This window comes from Antedon mediterranea, chromosome 9 (assembly GCF_964355755.1).
Source record: "Antedon mediterranea chromosome 9, ecAntMedi1.1, whole genome shotgun sequence".
Classification (NCBI taxonomy): Eukaryota; Metazoa; Echinodermata; class Crinoidea; order Comatulida; family Antedonidae; genus Antedon; species Antedon mediterranea.
The window spans coordinates 18493325-18514792 of NC_092678.1; the positions used below are offsets into that span (position 1 = coordinate 18493325).

A 21468-nucleotide genomic window follows, 5' to 3' on the forward strand; every position below is an offset into this window, starting at 1 on the left:
CGCCAAAAGAGCAAAATTAATTAGAGGGCTAAAAACTCTGTGGAATCCATTTATATTTAACGCATTATTTGGTGAAAATCAAGTACAATTTCAATAGATTTTGTCACTGTCAGTAAGGAAAAATGTTACTGTTGATAATGTACACGGTTTCGTTAACCTTTCAAAGAATAAAATAGAAAAATTCATCATAATATCCTTAGTAGGATGTCCTAGGTCTAGACTAGGTAGTGATGTTGATTTAGGATCGATTATTATTCTTTGAAAACAGAACAGTATCAGCAGTAACATATTACAACATTTTTATTGACAAATTAACAAATATATTGAAATAAAACGTGTTTTTCACCAATAAATGCATGAGAAATTGACGCATTCCACTGAGTTTTAGTCCTCTATTATCGTTGCTCTTTTGGCGCTCCATAGAAACAAAAATATTGAACATTAAATAAGTGAAATTCGCGAACAGTGTGCGAGAAACACGCCTGTAAAATCATTAATTTAAGGATTTATTTGTTACTTTTTATGTGATTCTTTCATTAAAGTACTCTTTATATATATATACACACATATATATGTATACTTCTAAGGTGTGTGGTATTCACACGATAAAGTTAGTTATCAAATTTGGAGTAAAAATACAAGCGAAGGAAACTAGCGCCAGGTTTATTAGTACGTACATGGACAACAATAAATAAAAATCGTTCGTAATATACCTAGCTTACTAAAACAGGAATAGTGTATCATTATTAAATATTACACCAATTATTATTTTATCAAAATTGATTAAATTATTTTCTACATAGGCCTTTATCTAGGTTAGGGCTAAGCATATTAGCTAAAGTTTAATTTTAGGCCTAGTATTACAATTGTCGGACGTAAGTCTTTTTTCACACGCGCTCCAGAATTCTGTCGCAATTTTTTTCTTTGCGGCATGTTATTTGATCGGCATATCAGTTACCTTTTATTCACCGCCAGTTATTGAACTTGTCCTGGCAAGATCGCTGTTCACCTTATTTGCGAGAGAGGTACACGTGTTGTTCCTAGAGAATGGAATGTCAAAAATGTCTTTGGCACGCCGCTCAGAGAGAATTCTGTGCGTTGCTGCTGAAACCACGTGCTATAGGAGGGGAATGCACCACAATCCTCTGAGCTGAGGGCTGAATCATTCCGCTACCTGCTAAATAGTAAAGAGGGATTTTCCATCTCTCGGGTCTACCGGATCTAGGCGCAGGGGTGTGACAAAATATTATTTTCACTCTGCTATGTTCGAGAGACATGTGAGTGAACACGCTCGAAATGCCAACAAACATTGCAGTCATTTGATGAGTGTGTCGCTATAACAATTATTGTTTATCGAAAGTTGAAGACTGTCGTTCAGATTTTTGAACCGTAGTTTGGGCACTTTTGTAAAAGTAAAATTTGACACGATATGACTTGAATGAAAAAACAATCGTTACATAAAAATAAACAACATGATGAGTGTATACACGAATCTATTTAGATACGCTTGTATCGATTGATTATTAGGCCTATAATATAGCATAATAGCACGTTAAGATATGCCTCGCACCTTTTTGAAATTGTAAACTATATGCATCGCATGCCTCGCACTTTTGGAAATGATAAAATGATGCCTCGCACAAATATTTGGCATGCCGCGCATGCCTCGCTTGCCTCGCGTTCCTCGCTGCCTCGCACTTTGTCAACACTCAAGCATGATGCTATATAAAAGAATATTGCAAAATTAAAACCTAAAAACCTACAACATCAAAATAATTAAAAAAATAAATAAATATAAAACAATAATGGAATTAATACATTTACAAGAGTTATACAAATTTATTTTATCAAAAATATATAGCAAATATTGTGTACAATTAATAATATACAAATAATGAATGTTTATAAGTTGGATGGTGAGAATATTTAATGAGTTGAAAGATTGACTGCTCCATTCAATGAATACACTCATTAATTGTTTTATAAAACACCTACTGTTATAAAATAAGCTTTTATTCAACATAAATCATTGACATAGGCCGAGGAGCTAGGCCGAGGAGCTAGGCCGAGGAGCTAGGCCGAGGAGCTAGGCCGAGAAGCTAGGCCATTTATAAAGCAGTGCTCCAACTTTGGACAGGCAGGGAGACTATTGAAATACATTCTACGTACAGTATATGACTATATAATGTCTGTAAATTATGGGTTGCATTCTATAAATTGTTTTTTGACACCTGACTTGAAGGGATCTAGACCATGTGTTGTCATCCTGCCATATCTATACATTGCTTCAATTCTCTAATTTGAATTAAGTAAATGATGTAATTGTTTTTTCTGCCATTAGCTTAATTTCTTTTTCCTTGATTCAATTTATCAGCTTAGTATGTCCTAGCCAAATATTTGCCAACTGCATCTAGAATATCATGCAGAGAGAATCAAGTAACTAATAATGACTTGCGTAGTAGAGGTATTACAATCTCAGCGTGCAAGGAGACAAGGTGAAAGCAGGCAACGAGCTGGTTAAATCATCTTATTGTCGGCTCTTCAGTGGCCTAGTATTCTACCTATCGTGGCCTAGGCATTTGTAACGTTAGCATCTGTTGCGTTGCTGCCTGGCTAAAGGTTAACAGAACTCGTTAGGCAAAGATAGGGGTTGACAGGTGACCAATAAAAATACTTTTGTCAAATATGATAACTAAATGTATTATGTACAATTACAAAAAACATTTTTTGTCATCGTTTGACGGGTAAAAATGTGAGGTTGTCGTTCATGTTTTTGTATAGCTTTTAGATAATTTTGGTATTTGTCCTGTGATTGAAATATAATTTAGACTATAAACCAGTTACGATTTTCAAAAATTTGCTAATAAACTAATAATTAACTAACTTACTAATCGATAAAAAAGTAAATTTTTTTCTCTGCGGTTTACAATTTACAATTGTTTAGGTGTTTTCACACTGCCATTTTCTCGGTTATTGGAAACTTTTTTTTTGTGCTGCCAAGAAATTGGGTGTGATTTATTCACATGGTTTGCAGCGGATCCATGAGAATTTCGGACCTCTTGTTCATTGCGAAATCATCTGATATGGTTGACACCTTTTTTTCATAAAACCTTGTAAAAGCAGATAATATACAGTGAGGTTTTATATCACCACCAGCCTCAAGGTCAAATTTGTCCCATTTCTTCTTCCAAACAATTGGGGTTAATTTATTAAAGACGGTTATTAATCAGCTATTTTGGCAGCAGAATTTTGGACCCCCGGTTTATTGCAAAATCATCTGACATGGTTCACACCTTTTTTCCTATCTTGCTAGCACATCACATCACACAGCCAGGTTTTATATCACCACAGGCCTCGTGGTCAAATTAACTGTCAGTATCTTTACATGTAATGAAATCATAATTAGGCAAGTGTAAGGTTACTATGATTGATAATAGAGCTTTTTAATTGGTTGAATAATAAAAATAATAATAGTTCATTCTTATATAGCGCATATAAGCAAGCTCTCAATGCGCTGATCATTATTACCCAGTCATTTTTTTGCATCAAACACGTATGGAAACATACTTCCATAATGCAGGTAGTAATCAGCGCAAAGTTGTGTCTTGATCTAACCGGGTACCCATTTATACACCTGGGTGGAGAGAGGCAAACGCCTTGAAAATACATGCAACGTTTTAGAATTTTCCCAATTAAGGCAGGGGCGTTGTTTACTGTACCTAAAGAGCCAACAGTATCTACATGGTTTGAGGCTAACTCGCCCATAGTTCTCTTGAGAAAAGTAGGGGTTACCCCGGTGTAGGGGTTACCCTGGTGTACTAGTACACACACAGCCACTCATCATAACTTGGCTCTCTGGGAGAACAGTTTTTGGCTGAAGAGGCCACCTGGTATAAAGAATAAATAATACTAAAATTAATATGTAACTATAAGAATATAAATTTAAAATATGAACGCAACAAAACTCTTTAAGAGAGTAGGTGCAGAAAAATATAATAACTTCTATGATTTTAATTTAGCATGGCAGGTTTTATTGTTACTATGACCATCCTGTGCCCGGCAATTAGAATAGTTTTTGTTTCATGTCTATTTTAACCTTCTCTCAAAGTTGCCTCTGACAGCCTTAAGTACCTTTAACCGATAATACCCCAGACATCTGATAGCACGACGTCAGATGACGACAATCAGTGAATATTACTGTGTGTGTATTCATAGCCTGGCAAGGTGAATATTTTTCTGATAGTGTACTGCAAGTATTTATGATCTCGTCAAATATACAACTAGCCATTCTTGCATTGACGTCATCTATTCATATACCCTGTTATATCAAACGAGGAATTTTAATTTCTGATCTCTCGTGATTATCCTTTCGACACCAAACAACCTAAGTTGACACTATCTGGTTATAAAAATCGTTTGTTTACGTGGCAATGATTAGGATACAATTGTTCGAATGAACTAATATAATAGACTTGATACAGAATAATAACAACAATGTATTAATTTATATTGTGAAAATTCCATCTTGTTCAAATAACACTTGCATATTGTTACCCATTTTTTGATCAAACACATATGAAAACATACTTCCATAATATTGCAGCTAGTAATCAGAATAGTTCTTATTTTTATGACCTTACCAGGTACCCATTTGTGAATCTAGATGGAGAGAGTAAAGTGTCTAAGGATACAAGTAATGTGACGGGCATTTGATTTAAACTCCCGATTTTGCGATCAGAGATAAAAAAAATCCAACGCACTGCACCCCACAATCAATTTCTGTAGTAAATATACATTCAAACAGCATACGCACATTTTTCTGGGTATTCAAAGAATGATTTTCCAAATTGTATTTTTATGTAGTGACTTGGCGGCCTTGCTTGCTCTTACGGTCACGGAAAATACAGATAGAGGGCTTTTTATTTTTGTGCGTTGTGTGATTCCGTACATCCATAATTGGACCGTATCCATAGATGATCTGTAGTACTCCAACTGCTACACAAATCTAGTAACATTACCGCAGCTATTTCTCAACATTTAACATGCAAACAATATATTAAACAAACATTATACATGGAGCATTATATACTTAAATTTAAAAGGATGCTCGTGGGCATAATCACTGTTGGAACCTTTCTATGAGCAGGTGTCAACCAATATAATCCGTGCCATATGCTTCTAACATTTGTTTTTTTATGTTCCACCCACATTAGTCTCCTGTCCAGATTTTAAGTTAAAAACCTATGCTTTTAACATTTGTTTTTATGTTCCACCCACATTAGTCTCCTGTCCAGATTTTAGGTTAAAAACCTATGCTTCTAACATTTGTTTTTAGAGGACAGATCCATCCATGCCAACATATGATATTAATAATCCGTCAATAATAGATATTACAAATGTCATTCATAATTTCAATGGAGGGAGGGTGCAACCCATGTTCTATCCCCAGGATCCACCCCTAGTTTTATTCAAGTTTCATTCTTTTATTTCACCCACAATAGTCTCCTATCCAGATTTTTATAGGTAAAAATATATATTTTAATATGAAACTTGTGTTAACTTAATTAAAGATTTTTTGTCAGCCTAGTAAAATTAATGAATTATTTATCGCATTAAAATATTTGCATAATCAAACTTTATTAAGAATATGTTTTTTAATACGAAAGGGATGAGCATGGCTTTTTAAAGGGAAAGGGATTGCCTACTACTTAAACCATGGAGTTATTTTATTTTTCTATGTTTAAACCTTTGACTTCCCCAAAACATTACATCTGCTATAATATTTACAGCCTACACAAAAATAAAATAGAATCAATGATGTTTAGACAATAATGAGATGCAATATATTTGGTTTGTGCGTAGCCGTTTCGGTTATAGCGGGGGCGCGAATGGCTTCTTATAGGCGCCCGAATCAATACAACATAGACATCCGGATGGAATACCAATTGTATGATGACTCTAAGGTGAAGTTACGATGCAGTAACTAGATCAGGCGTTCATCGCATTTAAAACTCTGGAGATTTGTACATTATAATAACAAACTACCTGGCTTCAATTGAACTTGAAATAATTTGAGATGTTTCGTTTTTTTTTTAACTTTTTTAATTTTTGTTTACGGTATCAGCAGATTCAGTAAATTAAATGTAACATTAATGTAGTTATAATTTACATATCCAGCTAAAAATTGACTGAAAACTCATCTTTATTTGTCAATTATTATCATGTCCGTTTAATTTAATATACTAAATCAATATCATTGATATCAAATATCAAATTGGGGATCATGTCAAAAGTATCCTAATGCAGTTTAACTACATATTTTTACTGCAATAGTAAAAGTATGATTTTATTTGATTAAACATATAAGGAGTATAAATAAAATGTAGTTACTGCAGTAACTGCAGTAAAATTCTATTCTAATGCAGTCTACATATTTTTACTGCAATAGAAGTATGATTTTATTTTGTTTCAATATGAACCTTTATGAGACGGTGACTATTGGATTAAACAGATAAAGAGTAAATAAAATTTAGTTACTGCAGTTACTAATTGGTTTAAACAGGTATAAAATGTACTTACTGCAGTAACATTATTTTGATTTTAGGTCTTTTACCTATTTATTTGCCTACTGATATTTTTTTTTTAGCTAGAGTGACATGTTTTTGACAAATGAGGATTTTTAGAAGTTCTTTATCAAGCAGGAAAGGATTTTAAAATTGAGTGTAGCCTAATCGTGATCTTTGCCATTTATAATCAATGTGTTGTGTTTAAAGTTGAAAAGTATTACACAAATCCTGCTGAACCTACTGTGTAAATGTCTGTTTAATAATCTTGATATGTCCCTCACTGACTTTAAATCATTCTTTCAAACTATCTTTTACGTGACGTTTACCTCAACAAAACAAATCTTTGTTAGAACTTGTGTTTACTTACATACAAGTGCTGCAGCCGCGAGAAATAAAATGGTGCGGTGGTTGGAAAGAAAATGGAACAATCTCTGCGCAGGCCACAGGGTTGCCAAGGGCCTCCGTGAAAAAATGGTCAGTTTGATTAGACCGTACCAACCATACTGGTGGCTAAAGCCCTGACAAGTAGATGGATCCTACAATCTAATGGAGTAGAGCATGGGTGAAAGGGAAGGAATAGGAGGAGGAATTCTCATCCCCAACCTTGCTTGTTTGTTTGTAAAGTACTTCCTGTTACTGCCTAATCTTTCGTTATTACACAAGAAGAAAAAAATGACATGTCATTCTCTCAAGCCTGCAGCCATTTTTGTGTGTTTTTTTCACAATTGTGTAAAAATTTGTTATTGTTAGTTGTAACTTCTACTGCTAGTTAGAGAATGGAAATGGATTTCGTTTGAATCCAAAAAACACCCCTGTTACGTAAACTTGTTTTTTCAGTTGATGATTTAGCGAAGGTCTACATTCAATAGGTGTTGGGAGGTGCCATGATTCAACTGCTTAAAAAAATCATAAAAATTCTGTTAAATTTTCGGAATGATTGCTTATATATTTTCTTAGAAGAATGAAAATTAGAAAAAGAATAAAATGTTAATTTTTCTAGAAATATTCACAAGTATATTTGAAAACATAAATATTTCAATGCATTGCAACAGCAATGCATTTTCATATGCTTAAATTACTGCTGTTTAAAAAAAAAGCAACGGTACTACTGTATTTAATTTCATAAACAATTACAATTTCTGCAGTAATATTGCTGTAGTATTATGCAAATATTCAGTAAAATTGATATATATTCATATGGAAGTAAGAGGTTTTGAACCGTGTTTATACCATTAATAACAGTGTATGTGACAGTGTGCATTTAACACCTTTAATAGAGGCTCCGGTGAACAAACGCAGCAGAAATCAATCAGTTATAGATTGTTGGCAATGTACGAATAATTTTTCCCCCTTTTTTTTTTCATCAAGAAGTGTTAAGTAATACATACATATACTGTATTTAATGTTTTCTTCCAATTAGCAACCTAGTTTGGTTACTAATTAGAAGCATTAACATAATTAGGTACAGTTGGGTTACCCTTTGCACACATACCTTTATTTTGTGACGGATACAAAAAAAGTGTATTGGAACATATCAAACTAGTCTCCAAAAGCCCACTCGGTTCCGTTGTTTTCATCCCTTTCCCTTTACAAAATATATGATATAAATTGCCTTCAACAATGTATTTGTGTTTACTCTTAGATAAATTCTATAATCCCCACTCAATTTTAACCCTCACATTTAATTTAAATTATTATAGTCATGACACAAGAACCTAAAAAAAATACATATTCCATTACACAAAACACTATCTTTGCAACATAACATTCAGTTTTCAGGGCCAAAATATTGGAACAAACTTATACCCAAATACATAACCAAATCATTAACAATAAAACATTTCTCATTTAAACTAAAAAAGCATCTATTATCCACATACAATCACTGAATCATAAATAATATTAATTCAAATTTCATTGATATTTTCAATCGGTTTCATTTTTATTTATTGTTTTTTTTTGATAAATTTGTACCTTATTTTAGGCAGCCCTTTCCAAGTTTTTCTTTTTTGGGTTTCGCCTCTCGTATTTATAAATTATTTTATCATAAATCTTTTACATATAAAAAGAAAATAGAAAAAAATGTGTCTAGGCATCAATAATTATACAGTTGTTTTCCTAGAGCTAAAAGTGGTCTATATTAATTAAAGAAATGTTTTCACCTAAATCTAATATATATGTTCTTTTTTTCACAGAGTGGTTGTTCACAAGAAGAAATACAGAATAAAATTAGTTCATATGAAACGCAACATCATCATTTGTTGGCGTGTCTAGAAAATGCTACGGTAAGATATTTTTTTTCGATTTTCATTTTCAAACTTTTAATTATTTCTTTTTAAATTTAATTTGTTCATCAAACAACTAGCAAAAGAATTTACAAATGAAGACTTTTAATACACTGTCAAATTTGAGTTGAGTGGCAGAGCGATTAAAGTTGCTTTTACATTGTGGCCGGATTCAGTGCGGTGCCCTGAGAAAAATATCAGGTTTAGAGGTAAAACATAGGATCACACCAAAACCTTAAGATTTGAATTCGTAACTGATCCATGCTAAAATTGGAGCTATTTGTACGATTTTTTTCTTTTTTAAGCAATGAACAGTGATTATGAATGACCTCGCTTGACAGATAACTGAATTTGTGCTCCATGTGAAAGCATTCTCAACACTTCAAAAATGTTTTTTTCAAGGTGCCCGACTGAATCCAACAGGGGCGCCGCAGACATAAAAGCATAGGTGTATGCTTGAGTAGTTCAGGTTGATTTCCTCTTTAAGAAACTTTACTATTGAAGTGTATATAAAAAATGAATACAAAAAAATACTATAGAACGAAGAAGATGGTGAGGTGGGGATGTTTTTATACAGACCAGAAATTAAATGGCAAAACTCAACAAATTTGAGATGCGACATTTTTAATACTAGTGACGATAAATGACCCGATATTGATAAATTTGTTCCAGCATTTGTCTTTATTCAGTAGGAATATAAAACACATTTACATGTGGCCTTACTAAATGTAAAAAAATATCTTGATAGGCTTGATTTAACCTCTTGATAATATTCTTGACATTTTCACAAAATGAGATGTGTATGTAACTACTGTAATATGAGCCGTGGAAATATTTTAAAATTTGGGTCACTTTTGATGGTGCCTACCAACAAGCATAAGAAGTTCTTCGTTTCGAGAAAGTAAATGTCAGTTTTTATGTGAAAGTTGTGAACCGACACGGTGAGTACGACGGTCACATAATTAGCTCAGACTGTGATGGATGTCTGATGCTGACATTCCTAGGTGTCGCTTCCCAGGGGAGATGCATGTTATTAGGTGGTATGAATGAAAGCGTTAATTGGTTGCAAAATCGATAAAATGAATAGTGATAATCGGGAGTCTGGATAGGAACAAACAGGGTTGTTACTCATGTTTTGCAAATGAATAGCTTCACGTTGAACGAGACACTTTTGCATAATGATAAATTATTTCAAACCTTACACGAATAATCACTTTAATGTATATTTTCACATGATATCAAATCATAATATGTTACTTTTTTAATCTATTCAAACGTGGATTTAGTCTATGTTTTGTGTTGTGGTCGATAAGTTGGGGTACGATTTAGTAAATATTTCATACTACTTTCACATCGCGCTCGGATTTGGCCTGGCGTCCTGAGAAAAATATTGCGAGCATTGAGCTTTCACTTCAAGCATGAATTCACTTATCCGGTGACAAGCTAGAGCATTCGTGCTCACTGTTGATTGGTCATAATGAAAAAAAATCATACTATTTCAGCCACCAAAAGACTTCTTGATCCATCGCAGTGGTACATATCAAAATTGTACAAATTTGGTGTGAACGATCCTATGCTTTACCCCAAACCCATTTTCCACGATATTTTTCTTAGGGCGCCGGACCGAATCCTGGCGCGATGTGAAAGCACCTTACTGTAAACCAGATATTGTGTTTGTACGCCAATGATACAGAAACTGCACTGGTTGTGTTACAGTTCCAATATGAAACCAAGTGTGCCTGTGTCTGCATTATTGTGGGGACTCTACTCCACTGTCTTAACCACTGAAAATAATTTAGTGTTGGGTTCAGGTCACTCAGTAGGTGCGAAAGTGCAGTAGTGCCATTGTGGGGTGGAATGATTTAGTGGAGTTGTGGCTTGGTGGTTATGATGCTTGGCTACCACTCCAAGGGTCCTGGGTTCAAGTCCTGTTACATGTCAAAAACGAAGATCTTCGTTTTTGGAAACACAACGCTTGACTGCCAAACACGAAGATCTTCGTTTTTCGCGTTTTTTTACGAAATCCGGTAGATAGGTTAATTATTGGTATATACTATAAATATGGACACTAAATTCGGTCTGGACCGTGAATATTTTACCTTTTGAAAGTAACTAATCTGGTTACGAACGATTGTCAAAATGGTACCTGTCGAAATAACATACACCGCGCATCACAGAGTAGCGCGTACAGAGCGATGGTTTGGCGCATTGTGTATCGGTCGCGCGCTAGCTATGCCGCCGAAGCATTACAAAGGTTTATGTGGATTGCCATGTTTGTTTGTTATCTGAATAAAAAATAATGGATGAATTTTCAATAAGAAGTCTTTTAATTTTATTATTGTATGTATACCCTAATTTTTTTGGTGTTTCACTGTAAGTGGCCGAGTTTCACGCAACAAACTTGTTTAGAAATGGTATGAATATTATCATCAGTTTATTAGCTAGGCTAGTAGTACTAGGCTATAGCCTAGGCCTAGTCGTAAAACGGTTTCCGGACCAACTTTAGGCCTAGTTAACTAGGCCTGGTGTCTTTACTATGTGGATTTTGGCGAAACATTGATGTAAGATTTATGATTTATAAAATGTAATACATTTTTCGATAGTGATAACTTGTTTTTATAGGCCTACCGGTGCCGTGTAAGTAACTTGTTCGTTGTTTGTTGATCTCACCGGGCGATATTTTCATATTGTGAGGTCTTGCACAAAATCGCGAATATCTCGACTTTCTTGCGCGAAACTACGAAAAACTCAAAAAGTGCGTTAATTTCATTTTACTATTACGATTTACATTTTGCGATTTTAAAATCGTTCTTGGTACCATTGTAAAGCTAAAATCTTTATGATTATTTTAGTCTAAATTACATGTAAATCAGATCACATACATAGTTTCAATGAGCTTTAATAAAAACATTGAATTGGGCTATAAACGCTGGCGGTGGCAGTTTCTAACTGGAAAAACCTCTGGCAGTCAAATTGTTAAGGACAAGATTACAACTCCACTCCCAAAGACTTGTAATAAGACTTTGTTTATGTAGAGCATCTTGTTTATATGTTTGTCTTGTGAATCCTCATTAAATTAAAAAAAAATATGAGAGCATGCACATTTAACAATGATTATAAATTTGGGAAAAACAATATTTTTTAAATCACGTGTTAATAAAAATGTCAGCATCATGATTATTCGAATATGTAGTGAATTCTATCATACCCAAGTGCTTAAATTTCGTACATATTGTTGTTTAAATGGTTTGCATTTTAAATTGGTCCATACTTTATATCTATTTTTGTTTTGTTTTATTGTTTCATTCACTTTCCTTGTTTTATGTTGATATTACCGAAGTACACATTCTTAATTAAGTTGACATTTTGTAAATACCCATGCTTTATTACAAGCTTCTTAAGACAATTGGCTGTGTCTGTGCCGCGACCGCTTCAGGCTTCGTTGAGTCTCAAATTAGCGGGCATTGGAAGAGTGCAGGTGTGACGTTGTACAGTAAGCCTACATACTCATGTTCAGTGAAGCGTGTAAGCATATGGTCTAAATATATGTCAACATCAATAAAGGCTCATTATAGACATTGATTCTGTGACAATGATGGGAACCTTGAGTTCAGTCAGTGTATTCAATAAAGATCTATATTTTATTGGATTAAGTCAATAGAGATAATACGAATTGCCAAATTTATAGCTATATATATGCCTTTTGCATTCTTTATTATATTTCTTTTTTCTTTAAAGATGAATTGTCCTGAAAAAAAAGTACGCTATTTTCAATTCACATAATGGTTATCCACTTTAAACAAAAATTGGATCGAAAACAAATTTATTTACCTGAAAAAACTGTAATTTAAAGAAATAATATTCAAATTGGCTACCAGCCAATGAGTTTTTAGTTCGATTTAACCATTTATTTTGTCATTTTATAAGTGAAAACATTTGTTTTCGTTTTTTTATACGGAAGTGAAATCATTTATTAAAACTACATAACCTATTGAAAATCTTATTTTATTTTCTTTTTTGGGGTAGGGGTGGGGTATACATCTTTAAACCTATTACAAATGTACTGATTTCTAATTTCTAACATATAAAATATAAATACTAAAAAGGAAAACGAGATAAACTATTTACAATCTTTAAAAAGAAATGCTATATGCTAGCCTACTTTTCCTATAAAAATAGTCACCCCATTCAATAAATAAGAGGAATTCATTTTTGGTTTATGATTATGATTTTAATACACAACTCCGTTAATTTAGCTTACAAGTAGTTCTGAAAGATAGATTTTTAAGTTCACATGCCGTTTTCTAACATTTATTTTATAGACACAGTTAAAATCTTAATTATCTAACAAACTTTTTTTATTTATCATAACAATTTGCAAATTTGCTGTACACAGAAAAAAAAGGACTATTAAGCAATCGTTAAATAGTATGTACTATTGCACAAAACGTGACCCACAATTGTCCATTCAAATGACAGGAATTTATTTTGGAATTATATAAAAACTATTATTGGGTTGTTCCCATTATTAAATATATTGAAATGGCAAGCAGATTTCGATTTAGGAATCAAAATAACCCATTTAGAGGTACAATTTTCGTACTGCTTTTAAACAATGCCTTTTTAACATTTATGTTTTAAAGAAAATATTAAAGTATTATTTCTATCTTTAACACTAGGTTAATTCATTATAAACTATAGAGGGCAGCATTCGATGCATGTATGTTAATTAACTACAATCCTGTCCCTATACAGAATCAATCAAGCTATTCTAAAATTTGTTATATACTCTAGCTTACCTTTTCACTGCGTAATCAATCTTACTTTTAGTATATTTTTGCGTGTATTCCTTGACAAGAAACATTCTGTGAAAATTCACAATAGGGCTGCTTCTTCCTAATTATAATAAATTTACATTATTGAGTTTACAGAAAATTGATGATTTAGAAAAATGAAAACCATAAGTCTATATAATTTTAAATTAAAATTAAAGAGATATAGAATGTTCTTTTACCTTTCTTGGTCCTCTTGACAAGTTATTATTATATAATAAAACTTTAAACCGCCCAGTGAATACATTTATTCACAATAGGTGAAGACAAGAAAATCTGTGTGAATGAGAAAATCTGTGTGAATGAGAAGTCTAAGATTCGACCCAGGGATCTTCACAAAATGGTTCAAATTCGATTGGATCTTATAACATACATTTGAGATAATTGCCAGATGTAAAGTTAACATAAACCATAGCGTACTTGACCCTTTTATGGTTTATGTGCTGTGCAGTCTGAATATATTTTTTTCCTTTTTGTGGCTTAAAACCACAACTTTTATTCAACTTCCTCAATTTCATTTTCACATGATTATCTTATCTTATCATTTTTACATTATTTTATTATATCTTTTTCTACTTGTCTAAGATACATGATTAAAATGTGAATTCATTATATTTTATATTTATTAATTAGTTTGTTAGCCAAGCTATAGTATTTGAATACATTTTGAATTTTTAAATAGGCCTAAGTGGAAATTCAATTAAAATACTAAGTTTCAGAAAATTGATAATTAAAAATAAAAAATGGGAAGCCTAAAACAATATTTTTAAATGTAAAGAGCGCTATAGAATATTCTTGCTTTATAAGGTTTCAAGTAAGAATATTCTTGGTCCTTCTGACAAGTTCTTATATAATAAATAAAATATTATTATTCTATCTTAAGCTTCTGTCCGTGATCGTGGCAATAATATACACAGCAATAAATAAAGGTGTCATCATGTTATAATCATCAACGCTTTATTCAGAAATACCATTATATTGTCTTATATCTGTTTTTGATTAGTTTTATATCCACCATCACACTATGAACATTTTATCATATTTACCGTCAGGGATTGGTTGAAAGAGCACCACAAGATAATTAGTATAAATATTATATAAAAATGTATTTACTATATTTACTGTAAAATGACGTCAATTTAATATTAACCTGTAGAATAAGTCGCCTTAAACTTGTGTACTAAACTTGAGAGCCACCTTTTTATATGCCCTCGACCAGTCAAATGTTCGCTCCAGTCAGTTACCTTCTAAAAGGAGGTCAAATTAAGAAACCAGTTTTTTAAACTGCTTTTTTTAATGATTGAGAATGCAAACAAATGGATTTTTAAACAGTTTTTTTTTTAATGGAAAACTGTCTTTTTTCAGTAGTGCGATTTCCAGTGCCAGAGGAAAAAAGTTATTTTCTGAAAACCATTTTCTGACTCTGAAAACAGTCGGAACAGGCTGATAAACTTTGTCAGTTGTGTTATTTGCACGTATTTAACTGGTTTCTGGATGAAAATAGTGAGATTAAATTACAAAAGTAAATAGATAAATCATTGTGGTTTCTTTCAATACAAAGTAAAAAACCTCTTAATTTACACATTCAATGCCCTGATGCCTTAGTAACCATGGTTACAACAAGATATTTTTAATTACTAGCGTCATAATTACTTTATTTCTTTATGTTACCCGCATTTGACACATCTGATGGAAAAGAATTTAATTTTGCTTATTGTTAGAAATGTAATCATTACCAGATTAGTACAAGCATCAATTTTTCAATACCCTGTACATTTTTTTTCTTACTGAAAAAAAAGCTATATAAGAGTGAATGTGGAATGGAGAGAAAGATTGACTATTCAATGTACAGTCCATCTTCCAATGAATGAAAATGTTATCTCTTTTGCATGATTACAAATCAGTCATTATTTGTTGTATAACACCTTCAAATGTGAATGTTGATGGCTAGACCCTATGCAACAGCACTCAAAATTCACAGAGCCTCGCATTGCAAACTTAATTGTCAGGGATGGATCTAATGCACAGCATGTAATATAATTTAACCAGCAATCAAATGTATGATCGTTGTAAAACATCGTATTAATAACATATCTCTGGTGCAGAATGACAAATAGAAAGCAGAAGCATAAAATAATTTTAGTAGCCTACTTACAGAATTGCTTCATTGTTTTACAACCCAAGGGGCTACCTTTGGGCTTTATGTCCGATTTGTATGTAATTATTGTAATTATGAACAGAATTAAATAGTCCATAGTATTTTACTGTATATTGGTAGTTTATTAAAACATGTTGATGGTGTTAGCTCATTTCACTATTATTTACACAATGTTTTTTTCAATTTCTCTTTGTTACAATTTTCAGTGTGGTATGTAATCACTGACATTTAGAAAACTATAAATCTTAATTAAAATTGGTTTATTTTTGTAGCCTGAATTATTTTAATGATGAACAAAGGCTACTCCAAATATTGGAGAAGGGGGTCATACAATAATGTCCTTGCTCTTGAGAAAAATAAATAAATTTCAGGTAGGCCAAGAAAATTATTTTTTTATTTCCAAAATGCATGCTGGGGGTGTTGTGTGGTGGACTCATTCATCATATCGAGATGGACAATTAGAGAAATGTGAAAGGAATTACATTTTTTGTTTTGTTTTTGTAAAAAAAAAAATTTTTTTTGCATTTACTATTGCGCAATTTCAGCATTGGTCAAGTCCAGCAATATTTACTGAAAAAATTATGGCATTACTGCAGTAGAATATATATTAAAGCCAAGGCAAATTGCAGCAACAAATTTTAGTTTTTTTTTTCTGCGATAATAATTTATAAATTATTTATTTATTTATTATTAATTTAAATTTGTTGGTTTTCAGTTTTGTAAATTATAGTTTAGTGACATTTTTATTCAAAAAAATAATATATGCGTTGTTTATAGTATTTTCACTGATTATGCTAATTACACCCTTATTTGCATAACTACTCCATTTGCAATTTGATTTGTTGTTCCATTTTCTGTATAAATAATTATATTAAAATTAATAGTCTCGTCAACTTTTGACAGTAATTATAAATAAGAAAATGAAATCATATTATGTTTTAATCAATTTAATTTCTTCTTTATATTAAATTAAAATTATATCATGATAAATTAATTAATGTTTGTTCATTCAAAAAAGTATGTTACAAAGGTTGTATGAATCAACTTCATCGGTAGTTTAAAAAAATAGGCTTCAGATCCGGATATATGTGCCGACATTAACGAAATTACAACATTTGCACTTTAAAAAAATCATTGTCTATTGTATACATGTTCTAAGGGTCATTTGTTCTAGAGCACGCTACATTGTGGAGTGAAACTATAGTGACGCAAACAAACCAACCAAACGTGTTACATTTTACAAGGTGAAATAGAATGATTGGGATTTACATTTTTAAAGGGAAAGATATAAAAACTGTCCAGTAATAATGCTATAATAACTTAAGAATTACATTATGGCAATCTGGATTCAAATTTAGACTCTTGACACATCAATATAATTTACGGACAAATACTGTGATTAAAAAAAATGGTTGACATATTTTAATGAATAACTAAATTTACAAATATAGTTACGGTTTTCTCATTTCTTGAAAATCTATTTTTAGTTCTTTATTCTTTTTATCAAGGAATCTCTCAGAGTGAATTTGCATACCTGTTAACAGCTAATAATTATGATCCTTAGGTCAATAAATTAAAAACTAAAATCACTTTTCAATGTCACAGACCACCGTTGTGTTAAACCATGGTTTAAATGATGGGATTAAGAAATATAAAATGTAATTTACTAATTCTTATGCAGGGTGTATAAATCATTGGAGTTGATCCTTGTCATATTCATTAATTGATGTGTCCAAATATGGTAGTGATATGCCCAAATATGGTAGTGATATGACATCATCATGTCTATATATGGGCACATCACATTTGTTTGTCACATAAAGTTTGATAGTGTAGACAGAGCTTTAGTTATGTTAATTCTTATAGTGTCAAACTCTCTGATAATGTAAAGTGACATTATACAGTGTGCACAATACAATTACACAATTAAATTAATATCCAATTGGAATGTTTGTAATATATTAATAATAATGTATCAAATTTGTGATATTGTTAACTAATACTTAATAAAGTTCACAGTTAATAATCACTGTAAACAAAACTAGCATTAGTAGTACTTTATATCACATGACAGAAAACCTCTTTATAGACATAATGATACGCATTTTTAACTGGACAGTCGTGACTAAGCCAATCCAAACCAGCATATGGCATAATAGGTTTGAACTGAACAGCATTTGACCCTTACAAAATTATGCATATTATAAGAGTAATTGAGATAGTTTGAAATAATAATTTATATGTCCATCATTGAATGTCTGTCTGGTGTACCAGTATCTGTACATAAAACAATAACATAGAAAATGAGTAATGAGGATAAGTATGTGTGACCTTTAACCTGTATAGTTACAGAAGATATATTATTCCAATTTGATCATACACATCTTCAGTAATTATTTGGGTATTTGGGTATTTGGGGACAGTACCTTGAAGCCTTGAAAAGTTGCCTAATTTCAAGATAGTATGGGCTTCTTTTCAAGGTAGTATGGGCTTCTTTTCGAGACTTTATTTGAATGTCAAATGGATAGAATAGCATGTTTGTTCCTACCGAACGCATCGGTACACATGAGGTATATCGAAATGACTGCTTTGTATTACTGCATTGTATTGGACAGTTTTATTATGACATTTGAATATTATCCGCCATATTTGGTCAAACATAACTGCCAAAATTGCACCTAAATTTCCCCACTTGGTCCATTTGTTTGTTATTTTTTTGCATATAAACACCAAACCCAGATTTTTCCCAAGATTCCAGTTTTTTTTCCAGACTTTTTGATCTTAATAGTATCAATGTTTAAGTTTATTTATCAATGGTATGTCTATACAGTACAAAACTGGTCTGTCCTTTAAAATGGCTTATTTATTCTTTAAAAATGTCATATGAAGCCTGAAAGAAATCTAAATGGTTGGAGTAAAATATGCTTACAAGTAAATATTAGTATTAACATACAAACGAAAATCGGACCGATTTTGGCGTTTCACTCTTCACTCACTGTATTAGTGATTACAATTTTTTCATGTAATTCTAACTGATCTCTATCGTTAAAGGATTATTATTGTTTCTTTTTTTCAGAATCGTGAATTTGTAGAAACAGAATATACGTACAATGGCATTCCGTTTGCACGTACGTTGACGCCTCACCATGATACACCACATTCGCTGTCAAATAGTCCAACAGATAACACTACACAAGAATTCCAAGGAAATACGATATGTTGCAATCGTTCAGGTAAACGTTACATGCAAGCAAACACGACGGAAGACGGCACGGAACTGAACGAAATCCATATCCGGCAGCCGAACAGGACAAGAGCGGATCTGAACACAAACAATCCGAGGGGTAATTGTACACCAATGGTGACAACGACAATTGTGACTCTAAGCACGCCAACATCCCCGTTAGATTCAGACTCTATCCATTCCCGTCACTCTGCGTATTCAACGCATTCAGCAAATAGTTCAAACTCGGAGGGCGATGCATTTGATAACAGCTGTATTATGCGAGTTTCGGCCTTATAGCAGCTGTTTATAAGTAACCTGATTTATGCAAAGTGGACTCAAGTCACGTAACATTATGCTTGCCAATTAAACTTCCATGCCTTTCGTACATAGATTTTCACCCTCAGTTTCGCTCATGGTAAGACGAGATAGAGATACTGCCCCAGGCATTAGGTACGTGACAATTAAGCGTGTTGTTTATTTGTGAGCGTGAAAAGTTGTTCTTCCATTTAATTGTGTGTTCATTTCGATTCGTGGTATTCAAAAGGCAAACATTCTGAACAAAGCTCATACATCTTGATAGCGCAACCATTATAGTGTAGTGTGTTTCTACACCAAGGTACAAACATGAAATATTAACAGAAAGATAGAGTCAGATGGGCTCGACCAACAAGCTCAAAATATGTCATTTTTTCAATTGTGTTTTAACAATATTATAATAATGCATTTTTCTTTCTTTTTTTTAATGGTTTTTTTATGCTTTTGCTGTTTTGTATGTCCAAACTTGCTTTCAAATAACTATTAGTCGATGTAGAATTAAAAAAAAATTTTTTTTTTTATATTAATGTGAATCATAGTTTTAAAAATACAATTGCAAGTAAAAGAAAAAAGTTTTCAGTAGCTGTAATGACAAGATTACATCTCTATAAACGTTCAATTGGTACACATGTATATCAAATTCTGATTGGTTGAAATTAAATCGCGTAATTACAGTTTTCCACCAGTTACATCACGCATCACATATCGATAACAATTGAATACTGGACCAGTAAACTACTTCATTGCAACTTGTAACTTTTCTATTATTTTTCTTTCTGTATTTATTGAACATTCTTCGTCAGATGATGGTGTACACGTTCTATCCTTGGTTACTCGTGAACGAATATTGCAATATGTTTACGTGCAAAAGTTATATATTGTCTCTCTTATATTTGACATTTTTTTATCTATATAATATATATATATATATTTAACGTATATTTTATTATTATGTGTGTACATATACAATTATATTATATAATTTTCTATATACTATAATATATTGTATATGTATACAATTTGTTCATCTTTCACATCGTTCAGTACAAACTAACTTATTTGTTGTTAATTTATTATTTTTTTCTTAATTGTGTATTGCATGCAAGTCTCGACATTGGGGTTAATATAACGTTTATAAAGTGTGTTTGAATGGGGTTTTTTTTATTTTATTTTACATTCGTCTTATAAATATAAAGCAAACTAAGACATTTTATATTGTACATAAAATAGGGTTAAGTCTATAGCTGTTGCCAATATGGGTATTTGTTTATGATAGTAAAGACATTAACAATTTTGTTTTTCATTCATTAGTGTAGTATATACAAGTCTGCTACGTGTGTGTACATTTAGCTTTGCTACTAAACTCGCATGAATGATTTTATATCTATATGATTTAGTTTCAGTTTTTGCATTTTGTAAAAAAAAAAGAAAATTCAATGAAAATACATTCTCTTCAAACAGTGTGTAGAATCGAAGGTGAGGGGTTGGGGAGATTTATTATTTATTTTTAAGAATGAATGAAAAGCCATGACAATTATATTAAATACATATTTATATTTTATATTCTACCAAAAAAGGTCTCTATGCATTTATGGCTATTGTAATATTAACTGAGAGAATTCCTAAAGTGATCATGTCAAAATCAGTCTACTGCATTTACTGCAGTAACTACATAATTTTATTTCAATATGATACAAGGTTGTTCAAATAAACCTTAAATAAACAGTGTGTATATGATTAGACATAAATACTTGGTAAATAATTTCATAACCTTGTTATGAGTAAACAAACTGCAGTTACTGCAGTAGAATAATGTTGACGTGGTACCTAAAAGGATTTTATTCAATACTCATGTGAACATTTTTGTTGAAAAGCTACTGTATATCATTATAATATCATATTAAATGTGGCTTAGCTAAATTTACCTACATGAAGCAGTCATATGTATAGATATTATATTATTGACTAATCTATTAATATATGATAATCATATTTTTACCCAAATGTTAAATTATACCTATTGATACTACAAAAATTGTAAATAAATCTGCATATGTTGTATATTATGATAAATAATTAACATAAT

General features: G+C 31.8%; 1 protein-coding gene across 1 annotated transcript in view; it reads left to right on the forward strand.

Annotated features, from left to right (window-relative positions):
- The window catches only part of LOC140058774 (potassium voltage-gated channel protein Shal-like), a 93237-nt gene extending 73395 nt beyond the window's left edge, over nucleotides 1-19842 (forward strand). Inside the window, exons 4-5 of the mRNA XM_072104517.1 lie at nucleotides 8762-8851; nucleotides 18918-19842. Of these exons, the coding sequence (XP_071960618.1) occupies nucleotides 8762-8851; nucleotides 18918-19364 (537 nt within the window). The 3' untranslated portion in view covers nucleotides 19365-19842. The remainder of the gene's footprint in view (nucleotides 1-8761; nucleotides 8852-18917) is intronic.
- The last annotated feature ends 1626 nt before the right edge of the window (nucleotides 19843-21468 follow it).